General features: G+C 35.0%; 2 protein-coding genes across 3 annotated transcripts in view; both read left to right on the plus strand.

Moving 5' to 3' along the window:
* Positions 1 to 2,173: 2,173 nt before the first annotated feature.
* LOC148599127 (uncharacterized) lies at positions 2,174 to 6,598 on the plus strand. The gene is made up of 2 exons (XM_088558838.1): positions 2,174 to 3,027; positions 5,865 to 6,598. Exons 1-2 carry the CDS (start codon positions 2,721 to 2,723, stop codon positions 6,320 to 6,322), a joined length of 765 nt encoding a protein of 254 aa, XP_088414964.1. The 5' UTR covers positions 2,174 to 2,720; the 3' UTR covers positions 6,323 to 6,598.
* Positions 6,599 to 9,456: 2,858 nt separating this feature from the next.
* The window catches only part of LOC148599128 (lupus La protein homolog), a 33,620-nt gene continuing 29,129 nt past the window's right edge, over positions 9,457 to 13,947 (plus strand). For both annotated transcript variants that reach the window (XR_015918050.1, XM_088558832.1), the window contains exon 1: positions 9,457 to 9,533. The gene's annotated coding sequence lies outside the window, so the exon portion shown is untranslated. The remainder of the gene's footprint in view (positions 9,534 to 13,947) is intronic.

Raw genomic sequence — 13,947 nt, forward strand, 5'->3', positions numbered from 1 at the left:
TGCCTCCAGGAAAGTCAAGAGGTCGTCAGCTTTCATCGGGGCGTCTTCAAAAACGCGATTGTTCGGATCAATGACCACTTGTGTTTCATCACTGAATATCACCTTTTTCCAGTCTCTATTTGAAGTCAATTGTAGATTTGATCGACAACATAGTACTCACTTTTTTCGATCCTCTGTGTCTTCCAAATTTTCCGTCTTGTGAATCCATGAAAAGGTAGTTGCCTCCGAATGTTGTTTGTATCATATTCTTTCCTATAAAAAACATTTACATGAATCTTCATTCTGGAATCAAAGAAAGTCATATTGTAAAAGAGCACTTAAATTTGAAAAATGCAATTAAAAAATGTCGCCAAACTTTATATTTTTACCTCAACTACATGACAATCGTGATTAACGGGAATGTCCATGTAACTTAAAAATTAAACAATCGCTTTCCTTTCTATACAAACAATCTCTCAAAAGAATTGTTTTAAAACTGTATAAATATATGCATTGCTTGACGTTGGCAGATAGCACAGTCACAGTCAACTGTTTGTTCAGTGATTTTAGACGGAATGAATACACCAACTTATTTATATGCTGCATGTATCGATTTTTTTAATTGACAACTGAATATTTATATTCGTTGTGGTAATATTACATACAGACAGGTTGTTAGTATTCCAATGGGGACTAATTGTACTCCTCTCAGAGCCGATTTGTTCCTGTAATGTAACGATTCACATTTCATGGCTAAACTCTAATCGTTTTGCTCCTATTTGTATAAAGTCGGATTTTAATGAACGTAACAGATTCCTTTCAGAAAAAAACTTTTACAACAGGGATAACAATTTGACAAACTTTTAAAAACATTTACTAAGTTTTTTTCACGGTTACAAAAGTTTGAAAAGATGATAGCACCTTCTGGTTCTCAATTAAAAATGGTGTTGCTCACCGAGTTTTGTATTAAATATAATTTACAAAGCAAATTATTTTAAACAAAATCCGATGGCTTTATCAATTGTCCTTTATAGTTTATTCGTCAGGGATACGATTTTCAAATTATTGTCTATTATTTGTTTTACCTTGTTTTTACAACTAGATGGTATTGTCATTCTTTGATATGTTCTGAGCTGGCTTACGGTAAATGCGAGCGGTCTTTTTTGTATATTTTACTTTGTCTATATGTGGTATGTTGAGGTATTTCATGATAGAGAATTTGCTGGTGTGTTGATTTGTTTTGTTGTTTCATTACATTAAATGGATATGGTTAAACCTTTATAAAACCAGTTTAACACCACCACATACACGCGCCAGTTAGAAGTTGTTGGTCATTAAAGTGTTCTCGTGTCATCATTGAATTTATTTTTAAAAAGTGCCTTCATTCTGTTAAATGGGTTTTGTTGCTTTTGTTGTCGGGCCTTTTAGAGCTTACGTGCGAAGCTGTATTAATAGGGTATTCTGTCCTAAATGCTTTGTTTATTCGTTAGAGTTTTTATGGAAGTTCATATTGTATGCTATCATTTAACACAAATTTGACAAACATGCAACATTTCTATGATTTAACATTGATAATCTGCATACAACATTATTTTAAACCTATCAAAAATGAATATAGGCACAATGATACAAATGTTTAGACAAATTTTATAATTCAAAACATAGAAAAGTCAAAATCAACTATATCATCGACCCTCACAGTCAGCTGTAAGTTAACGGTTGAAACAGATTTTTGTGTTGTATGTATTAGAACGAATGTTATTGTTCATTTGTAATTAGCTCTCTATTAATGAATTATTCATGCTATATTTTTAAAATTAATTTCATATTCAGAATATATCATCAAATCGATATATTTGACATTACGCCCCTTAATAGTCACGTGACGTCTACATACGTATACATTCTGTTCCATTATGCCTTATCATGAAAGTAGATAAGGCTACATTATGCAAAGGTCTATATATTGGACTAGATTTAGGACGACGGAGTATTGTATATATTTGTTTGAATGAAATAATGTTAAAAAGTGCTTGATCGCTCAGATTTAATATGCATTTTCTTTAATTTTTTTTATGTATCTATACAACACAAAATTATTCTTCTCTGAATTGTAATTAAAAGATAACGAAGATTGATAAGGAGTTTTATACAAGGGAAATAACAAACACAAAATGGCATCTTAATTGCAACTAATATCCGTAAGTTATAAAGAGTAATCAAGGGAACGAAGATTCGAGCGAAAATCAATAGAATGTAATCCAGGGACAAACACCAGACACGGAAAACAGATAAACACAACAAAAAACACAGCTGAACTGCTTTTTTAAGTATCTAAGAAAACTGCACAAACAATTGCTGTCGAATCATAATTTATATGTATTTTGTACGATATAATAATTGCTAGTAAAACAAGCAAGACAAAGATGTAATAAATGGCTTCTTTTGGAATTTTGGAATTTCATTTTTATTATATTTTTTTAACGACTAGGACATCTTCTTTCCTCAAGAATAAGGAAAATGTCTTTTGGTACCAATTTAATTACCGAAAAAACTGTGTTATACTCAGATGAAAGAAAATTTACTACCTCAGAAGTTAATAATAAGAAAAACAGCGTTTTGTTTTGTTTTGATCATGAATACCATGTCGAAAAGTCCTGAAAGGTAAATAAGTAAACTAGCTCTGAAACTATCTAGATGCGCCTTTACGCTGCTTACAAATTGGGGTAAACATCCATTATATGTTTATTTATCTAACATTTGCGCTCATTATAATTTCATGTCTTATTTCTTATCGTTGTCGATGTCATGATAAATATAGACTGTATTTACAAAGTAAGATTTGGACAAAAATGTTTGGTATCTTTTTGCTCGCCTTTCATTGCATTGTGTATCCTGCCCTAGCCACTAGCAATGAGCACATTGACACAATCGGAAAGCAACTCAGTGTCCAAGCCGACATGATTAAACAGCTAGGTGCCATTGTTGAATTCCAGAATGAAAGGCTTGCCAAGCTTGAAAGACAGGATGCAGTAATACGTGACCAAGGTAAAAAGCTGAAATAATTAAAATCACAAATGCTTTCACCATGCGTCAAACAGCAGAATGTTAACATTTGCATGATACTGTCGATTGCCAAAACGTGATTTATCAATTTAAGTGCCAGTTTCTGTAAGAGTCAGGCATGCAGTGGATAAGTGTACATGCTGTTTTATTTAATTATATGTCTTAAGTAAAGTAGTGTACTCATGAATTTACTTTCTAAGTCTAAAATATACCTCTATTTATAAAGACATGTCTGGTTTCTTCGTTCCAAGTTTCCATGGAAACGAGGTTGTCCTCTCCGATCGAAATTTCGAGAACTAATTCGAAATTTTTCAATTGTGTCCTGAAGTTTATTCGTTTGCTCTTGTAGTTTGCCTTTTTCATGTTGCAACTTATATTGTTTGTCTATTGCGTCACAACGCTGGTCGTACATTCTAGTCGCTGAACTTCTTCCTTTTTTGCATTTTCAATCAAGCATCTCTTAAAATTCTTTCATGATTTCATACTTATTTTACTTGAGATCGTAAATGTCGCCAGTTGGTTTTTCCTTTTCGACTATTAATTTAAAAATATCTCCTGCAAAATCATGTCGATCGCAAATTGATTCGTATTCCAGATCGGAATATCTTTGATGTAGCCCTTTGATCTCCTGCTGTATGTGTTCGGTCTTAGAGAAACATTCACTTAGTTCTATTGAGTTCAATGCGGTAAAAGGAAACTGATTTAGATTTTTCTTCCGGGTCCTAAATTTCCTGGCCAAGGTGATCCGGTAGGGTAAGCGTCCTATGCTTTTCAAGAAAAACCCGCCTCGTTGATTATAAAAAGTCAAGTCCAGGGTAGACAAAAGAGGACAGGAAAACTAGGACACGTTAAACAAATCAGTTCTCATGGCGCAGATGGATACGCCGTAACGATCCACGAGTTCACGATGACGACCAAAAAACTTCTGTAGTGATGATTTCAATCTTGTAGTAACATAACTCAGAAGCCTAATTATAACAAATCTAGTGTTGTACAAAATGTCTGCGAAGTTACGGCAAGCTCTGGCATAACATTTGAGTTGTGGTATGAAAACTAAATCTGCAGGTGTTGAAAGGATGTTGCCACAGATGAAGAAATTTGACAATACGGAACGAAAAGCCAACGTGTTTGTGGTATAGTTTGTACAAAGTTTTCCTTTACCATCGATCAAGATATGAGGCTGAAAAGTGCCTAAAGTTTCATTTATCTCAAGCTCTTTTGGGTAGATTCGATGTATAAAATCCCCGAAATAAGGATTGCTTAACAATAACACGTCATCTATATAGCGGAAACTGAGATTAAAGGATCTATCATAACGATCTTTCTATCTTCTGAATCAGATCAGCTATAAAGAGTGAATGATTGGGTCAGCAATTTATTCCCTTTGGATTGCCGACTGTTTGTTGAAAAACGCGTCCACCACACTGAACAAATGTGTTGTCGATTAAAAATTTCAGCATTCTGAAAATATTTTGAAAATGATTTGGAATCGTTTTTTACAACGTATGAGGAATCTCTACCAAGAATAACATGTTCGTATCCTTGTGTACTGTCGTTTTTAGGAGTAACAACGATGTGTAATGTTCTGGAGTCGGGATTTAAACTGAGTATGGGGAATAGAAGTATAGAGAGTTAATAACGCAAAGATCTTTATGCTATTATGTTCTGATAACAATCTTGAATTGAGTGTTTCCTGAAGATCTTTCGAATTTTTCAGAATCCGCATTGAATCACTAGCCTTTTTGAAGTAACATGTGTTGTGGTATGAGTAGAGACCCTCTTTGACAGCTGTGAATATAGAAGTTTAACGCTTTGAAAGGTTTGGTGGTATATTTTGCAGATCCAGCTATGTAGCGTTGTTTTTGTGGATTCCTGTGGAGTCGAGTCCAAACATGTAGCCGGTAGATCACAATCATCGTTCTCGGTAGAGACGAAAAGATAATAGCACAAATTTATGGTTTTCCGCTATCTTTTCTTTGGATAGTGTATAGGTCTTACTATTGCTATTATCTTTTACCTCTGATAATAAACGTTGGATGTAAAACGTTTTACAGACAAAAGCAATGTTGATTTGGGCTTTGTCATCTGGTACGACAACATATTTGACATGTAGAGTGGACAATGGTTTTGCTACATCGTGGTCTTAAGACAACTGAAGCTGCATTGACACGCATTGACCTACTTAAACTTTCATACGTTTACAAATTACAGACCAAACAGCCTTAACCCACTTTGGCAGTAATCAATGTCTTATTGTTCTCGTTTTATCTATTATCTTGGGTAAGAGACGATTTTAGTTAAAATCATGAATTGTCCTAACCTGTGAAGCAGTATACCTTTATCTCCTAAATGGTGTTTATATTTCAAAACCCATCTGCTACGCTAGAGCAAGTGCTTACCGCCCTGATTTCGACCTTGAACGCCATAATTATCTAAGTAAGACTCCTGAATCAGGAAATGCGTCTTAAAAGGAATCTTACCAAATTATTTTTCAGATATCAGTCCTTGGTTGAAACATATTCAGTATAATGGTTGCTTTTTGTAAGTTATTCTTTGTGCTGATGTGACCACTGATTTAGTGATTATGACACTTTAGCATGCAAATATTATTTAATCACCACCTGTATATTTACGCCGCAATGGAAATGGATTGTTAACCCTAGATTTTACCCACAATTTTATTTGACATACCTGTAAAGACCATTGTGGTACCAGCTACTCTGGAAGTGTAATATTTTTTTATCAGATTAAATTTGGGCTTGACTTGGTTAAGAATCGGATTTATGTTGGGTAATTTTGTTGTTATCCTTATTTTGTAGATCTAATCAGACACTACAGACTTCTTCAACACTCAACCGAACCTTCAACACCTGTTGTCGCTTTCTACGCCTACCTTTCGAAGTCTGAAGTAGACCCAGGACACCACCATACCATTATTTTTGACGCAGTTAAAACAAATAGTGGAAACGGATATAGTGAACATTCTGGAGTATTCACTGCTCCGATGGCAGGGTACTATGTATTTTCCTTTACCGTGGTAGGTTATGCTGGAAGTCGAATGCCTGTCCAGTTGGTGTGCAACAGTAAAGTTGTCGGGGCTTCAGCGGCAGATAGCAAATCTGACACCCCTTATCCTTCGGCCTCGAGCACAATTGTGTTGAACTTAAACCAGAACGACCTCTGCTTTCTCCGAACCACCACTACAACCAACTCGATAGTCGGAAATATTTACAGCTCTGATTGGTCAAGATCTTCGTTTACCGGATGGAAGCTCTAGACAATTTAACAATAAAGAATAGGAAAGGGACAGGGAACTTAATATTGCAGCTATGGTCGATTCAGTTTAATTAAGTTCGATTTAGTCACTGCATTTTCAAATAGATGACACTGCAATGTTCCCCAGAGCCTATTCCGTTGATTTTAATTGAAGATGAATATTGACTCTATCTGTTAATATGGTTTAAACGCTTTGTTGTTGTATTACTATTATAGATAGCATATACCATTGCAAAGCAGCGGGACATTAAAATGATATCATAGTTTAGCAGGAGAATGTAATTATATTCATCTTAAATTAATTCTTAAATTTACTTGTATACTATAAATACCGAATGTACAAATAAAAAAGTCATTGGACGAGACAGCACGTACCTGGAACACATAATTTCTCAATACTAAGAATATAATATAAAACACGAAGCTAGAAAAGTACAGGAAGAACAACAACAGAATGATCTATGCATACTGCAAACCAGAGAGATTGATACACTTTATAGACTGGTTCAAATGTTATAAGATGCAAGCGGTTACTGTGCGTTTTCGTTTACCGTGATAAGGTAAGCTGGAAGTTTAGTTTCAGTCAAGTCGGAATGCAAAAGTAAAGTTATCGGGACTACAGATCTGACACTCCATACCAGGCGGCCTCGAGCACATTCGTGGTTAATTTGAACCAGAACCACCTCTGCTTTCGCCACCCAGAATTTGTTATTACCATTCCATTCAAAGTGTACCTTAAAATTTGCATTTATGTTTACTTTTCTGCAATAGTTTTTGACCAAAAGGCTACACATATTTTTAAAACTATTGTAAGGAACATTCATGCCAAGTTAAGCTCTAATCCATTCGATGGTTTCAGAGGAGAAGGTCTTTAAAGTTGGAAATGTAAAATACGTGAAAAAAATCAATTTTAGGATCCATAACTCAAACATCTGATCTTTCTGAATATTTTGGCATAGGTCCATATCATCATGCTGAATAATTTTACTACCTGTCAGATTTTACCTTAACCCAACAGTTTTTGATTTATTCGCAACATTCTACAATTTGACTGTTCTGGTTTATTTCTGGTAATGCATATATGGTTTTTTCCATCCCAAAATTTTATATAATATTTTTGAATTGATTAAGATTTGATATTTTTCTAAAATCGTCAAGGTAATTCCATAAAACAGCTGCAGCATATTTAAAAGAGTCCTCTGCTTTTCCAGAAACACTCGCCGAGTTGCTCATAAAAAGTCAAGTCCGGGGTAGACAAACGAGGAAAGGAAAACTATGACCCGTTGAATAAATCAGTTTTCATGGTACAAATGGATACACCATGAAGATCCACGAGTTCATGATGACGACCCTAAAACTTCTGTAATGATGACTTCAATCTTGTGGTAATATAACCCTGTTCCGGAAGCCTATTTGTTACAGTACTAGCGAGATACAAAAAGTCCTTAGAAAGGATATTACGCAGAGATTCGTTTTCGATGATGGACAAATCACCCGTAACGACGTGACCGGAAGGACCATATTTGAATATGGCTTTGCAATAGCCTTTTATGTTTGAAAATTTTGGATGCAATGGGTGAAGTATAGGAATATGAAATAATTGGTATGGATTTGTCTTTGAAATATGGGGGAATTTTGCACGTAACGTTTTTGTGATGGAGGTTGTTAGCCAAATTAATTGCATCTATACCTTTGTTGACAAACGGTAGTGGAAGAAATGATCGTTTTTCTTCATCTTGACTTTTCACACAAACTGGTTTAAAGAGTCTGTGGAAACCAATATCTAAAATGATGGCAACAAGTCTGTATAATGATGAGGTAGGGTCAGAAACAGGAGTGTCAAGACTTGTTTTGTAAAGGGAGTGTAGAAGAGTGAGAGGTACAGAATAGAGTTTGATTCTAATGTGATGAAGTACAAGAGGTTTTTGTATGAAAGGAATTAGGAGACAATCTATTGAGACATCATGTAACTTAGGTGACGTATAACGGCGATAGCCATGACTCCTTTCCCGTCTTGGAGTTTTGTCAAATAAATTCATCACATTTATGCTATTGTTATATTGGCTTGGAAGGTTTCCTATACTTTTGATGTTGTCATTGCATCCGCAAGGTATTGCAGCACCTATTCTGCGTATACAGTACTCCTCTCTTTCCCTACGGTAGTTTTTACTTATAATTAGAACGCATAAGTTGCATTCTAATCCATATATTAAATTTGTCGATTTGCAACTTAAGTCGTCGTGATTTCTTGTATAGAAGGTTTTGTTTGTAAGGGAACTAGAGAAGTAAGAGTCGTTTATAAGAATGTTACATGTTTTACAATTTTTAATACCACATTTTGATATTCCTGACGGCCCCGTGCATGTCCGGGTGTTAAAAAAATAGGCCTGCAGCAGCGCTTAGCTTGTCGTAAAAGGCGACTAAATAGTGCTCAGAAACCTAGCCAGGGGCTAGGCACTCTGCCCACAGAGCAACTGGGATGTGTGCCCCAGCTGGTGGAATGGGGTACCCATGGCATGTTACTTGCTGGGGTTGTCAGGTTAGAATACGGAAAACCTGACCGCAAACCATAATAGTGCACCGTGTTGGGAAAAATGTCATGTCCCACGCACGTTAAAGAACCCTGCTGTGGTATTCGATAGGGGTAGGAACATTTGCGCTCCGCCACAGGAGGCTAAATTGCCCGACCGTACCCATCCCCCCTTTTTTCTAGTGGCAATCAAAATTTGTTGACCCTGTTATCCTTGTGTCCCATCCTTTTTTCATTTCATCATCATTTCATGTTCATTTTATCATCCATTTCATGTTCATCGTCTGAATATAGCTGAAATATTGCTGCTCGGACGTTAAACCCCAACAAACACAAACATGTGGTTCGTCATCGTTGTAGTCAAATATATCATTTAAAGTGATGGAACATGGTTTGATTATTTTGAAAATACGAATAAGGAAATTATATATACTAGTGTATCGTATGATTTAATTACAATTTTGTGTCATTTTTGAATACGTTAAATATATTTTCACGGGTCGTTTGATTTTCACTGACTGTAATTACTTTAGAAAAACCCGGATTTATGCGCGTTCCGAAACTAATTCTAAATTTATACAAACCGGAATTGGTAAATCTCTTTCAGCGCATGCGTGGCTTTATGATGCAAAACGTGGTTTGAGTGTGAAATCGAAAATAAACTTTTACAAGGAATTAACAGGTATTTGCTAGTCTGCTTGATGTATTGCAAAACTCTCGTTACTGTTGACTACTATGGTTGTTATTAAGTGCTTACACCACACGCATTAACCGTGAAGTCCACGCCTGTCTTTCTTGATCTTTTTCCCCCAAGACCTGCTTTGTACTGCATGCTGGGTCTAAAAAGGTCAAGCAATTAGAATTGTTAAACGTTGTGTCGGTTTTTTTCTGCAATAAATTCATGACGAGTATTATCTGTGCTATCCATGCAATCACAGATGTTAAAACATCACGTCATCCAGGTAGTCCGAATTTCCTCTGACCCTGCAATCCTCCTCTTTTTTATTTGGATATTGATATGTCGGGTTAGGGTCACAAAGATGTGCCATACAAAAATTTGGAGATTTAGCGGTACCACAGAGTATCGCCCTTCAACCGCTTGTAACAATTTCAAGTTGAAATTGTGTATGTCACACCTACCTATACTCGGCGTCACATAAATAACATACTGTTAAAATTTGAATAAAAATATTTTCTACGACTTTATTGACACCTACCATCGTTTAAATTGTCTTAAATGACTTGCTCATTCGTTTAGCCAAACGGCTTCTCCCTAAACATTGAATCGTTAAATTCCGGTCAGATTTTAATTCTAGGTGCCAATATTTACATTGTAAAAAGTCGGCCATGTTTACAGTGATCGGTTTGCTAGGAGATGTTGTTTACGTTTAAATGGTTTGTCCAAAAACCGAAGAACCAAGAATGCATTTCGGCGTTATTTCGGATATCTCAGATTTATTTTACGCGAACGAAGTACAATACCGAGAAGTTAATCAAGCAGACGATTGTCACCGGAGTTCGACGGGAACTTACAAACTTCGTTTGTAAACAAATCGTCCCGTAGAAACCAACATGGCGGATATTAGTATGGGATTTTCCCGTAACGATTTGTTACGCATGATTTAAGCTAAAAGCGACTTGTTCAGGGAGAAGCCGTTTGGCTAAACAAATGAGCAAGTCATTTAAGACAATTTAAACGACGGTAGGTCTCAATAAAGTCGTAGAAAATATTTTTATTCAAATTTTAACAGTATGTTATTTATGTGACGCCGAGTATAGTTCGATTCCAGAATCATTTTCCTGTATGCTGATACCAAATTTGCTACAAAAGTTACATTTATTATTGAAGTTTCGATAATTTTCCACGAGAGACCCTGTTTTGTTGACATTTTGAACCGTAATAGAGAGTAGGCGGAGCTTGTTACTTTTGGAACGAAGGGTAGCGGGCACGTAATTTTTCGGCATAATTTTGAAATATTCTGTTAGATTCCAGTTTTAAAAATCGTTTCTGCTCCGTTCCATTCCAAAGGAAACAAGCACCGCCTACTCTATTACGGTTCAAAATGTCAACAAAATAGGGTCTCTTGTGGAATATTTTCGAAATTTCAATAACATATGTAATTTTTGTAGCAAATTTGGTATCAGCATACAGGAAAATGATTCCGGAATCAGAAATGAAGATTCAGTGGTACCGCAGAGTACCGCCCTTCACAGGCTTCTAACGACTTTCAGGTTGAAATCCTGTAGGTGATGCATACCTAGTTTGATTCAGGATTCAGTTTTCTTTATGCTGATGTGAGTTTTATCAGCTTTTTGTCATTGAATCTTGGCAAAAAAAGTTTGAAAGCCTTAACCCTGGGTCAGCAGCCATTTACTTTCGATTTCCAACTTGGCGTGACACAAGCGAGATTTTGTCGTATGCAAATGAGATTCTGTCATGCACAGATGGTCACGTGAGATCAACTAACACCGCCTACTTCGTGTATCTAAACAATGGTGTGTACTGGAACACCATATTATGAAAACACCTAGTTGGATCCCATTTACAATTGTTTGGTGATCCTGCTGCAATACTTTCGGTTGAAATGTGAATTTTTTAGATGTGTAAAATATTACATGTGGCACCCCATCCTTAGAATGTCATATTCTTGCAAAATGCATGAGCGAGAGCACTTAATTTCCATGAGGGTTTAAAAATAATGACTGATGTGCTGGCTCTCATTTTTGTGTATCCAATTTATTATTATCTTTCTTTAATGTTTTGATGTATTTTAAACATTTTGGTAATGTTTTCATACTTACCAGTGCTAATTCGTTTCACTGATAAATATGTCTTTTATACTTACCAAACCTACTTTGAAAGAAATAACATTAAAATTAGCAAAAGACGTTGAAAAAGGGCAATAACTCCAACATGGCTTACTAGATTAAAATGAAAATTTGACCGCAGATAGGTCTCATCATGCTGAACACTTTTAACCAGAGTCAGAGTTTGGCTAAACCTAACGGTTTTGGAGATATTTGCGAAAAACTCTTGTCTGACCCCTACATTCTATTTTTGGTAATGGCGGCTATTTTTTTCCAATAAAAATTCCCAACATCAGCTCTCGCTCATGCATTTTGCAAGAATATGACATTTATAAAAATTTTGACTCAAACTAATGTGTGGCAGCCACCACATGATATTTATATATTGAAAAAATTAGCATTTTAGTCATTGATTTTAGACACTTGTGAAAATAAAAAGTGCTCAAACTCATACATTTTGCCAGAATATGACATTTTTGAAGAATTTTTTTACTCAAATTAATCTATCAGAGCCACTATATGATAGTTATATTGAAAAATTTTGCATTTTAGTAATTAATTTTAGACATTCATAGAAATTAAAAGTGTGGGAACTCATGCATTTTTACATATGTTTGAATATGACATTTTTGTAGAATTTTGACAGATATACATGAGTCACAGTCACCCACATGATAGTTGTATTGAAAAAAATAAACATTTTAGTCAATAGTTTTAGACCCTCATGAAAAATAAAACTGCCTGCACTCATACATTTTGCAGTATTTTTACTGAAATTATTGTCACAGTCACTAACATGCAACTAACATTTTAAGTTACTACATTTTCAACATATAAGACTATGTTGGGAAATTGGAAGTGTTATCACTCATATTCGTAGCTAAAAGTGGCATTTTGAAGAATTTTGACCGAAATATTTAGGTACCCATTTAATGCAAAATTGTCATTTTTAACATTTTTAATGATTTGTGACCTTTATGTTATTAAAAGTAGCTTTCACTCAAAAAGGTACTTTGTCAATCTTGAACTTCGTGAACATTACCAAACATCTGAAAGTTATCTGTTACGACTTGTTTAGAACAGAAAATATAGACCTTTAATTTTATAATTAAATAATTTGGTTTAATTAGTATCACAGGTGAATGACAGAATGTAAACAAATTATACATGTAAACAATGATAATTTTTTAATTATGAGTGACTGGACTGTGATCGACGAAAATTGGAACATGAACAATGGTCGAGTGATTGTGGGATGATGATCACGATAAGTTCTCTATATATAATTGGAAATTCAATGTAAATTTTGAAATCATGATTTGTTTCCTAATCGGGTTAGCTAATTTACATTAGTCACAAGGTTTCATTTATTAATCATGGACTTCCTGTTCTAAATTACGTCACCCAGAATAGAAAGATTTAGTGTCAGGAACTGTCCAGGGGTATGACAGTTTAGAACAGCTTTTCATATTTTCTTTGTCATGACCCAGGACAGTTTCTGTCAGGAAATAGGGCAAAATGTGTCCTGACCCAGGACATCATCTGTCAGACCCTGTCAGGATTTCTGATCTATCTGCTGTCGTAGAACAGAAATATTGACAGATTCTGACAGAATTTAAGAGAGGTTAGAAGTGATTGCAACTGTAACCAGCCTCTTTATTTAGGTTGATCAAGAGGAGGATTAGAGATCAATAATATTGAGAAATTTATTATTAACATATTAAGATAGACACTTTGTTGACACATATTTTAGTGGTCGATATGAACTTGTCTGAAGCTGGCGAAATGTTGTCGAAAGTGAGTATTTTCATGTACTGTTCAATTAGTAAACAATGAGATCAAATTAAATGCTTCATGTTTTCTACCAAATTACCAATTGAGATAAATTTACCCCAAGACCTCAGGGGGACTGTTTCGTCCAAAACCTCAGTACAGTGGATTCCGCTTAATTGCATAGCCTATTTTCCAGTAAAAATTATGCAAATAACTGGGCTATTCTTATAATCGAAATTACGATTTTACCGGAAGTGTGAGTTCAGGTAAGAAGACGATACTGTGGATCAACCAGGGATATCACTGTTCAACATTTCTGATCTGGTATTTAATTGTTATAGACCTTCTCCGTGTATTGTTCTTTCATCAATAAATAATAATATATATTGTGTTTGTCTTGTTTATTGACCTTCTTTACGTTGTGTGTATTTATAAGTAAAACCACATGTTTCTCATCTATAAATAGTCAAGTAATTTCCTGACCTTTCTATGAAAGAAAGTCCCATATTTCATAT

This window comes from Perna viridis, chromosome 13 (genome assembly GCF_037379345.1).
Source record: "Perna viridis isolate PV_CMFRI_1.1 ecotype Kerala chromosome 13, ASM3737934v1, whole genome shotgun sequence".
In the NCBI taxonomy this organism is placed as follows: Eukaryota; Metazoa; Mollusca; class Bivalvia; order Mytilida; family Mytilidae; genus Perna; species Perna viridis.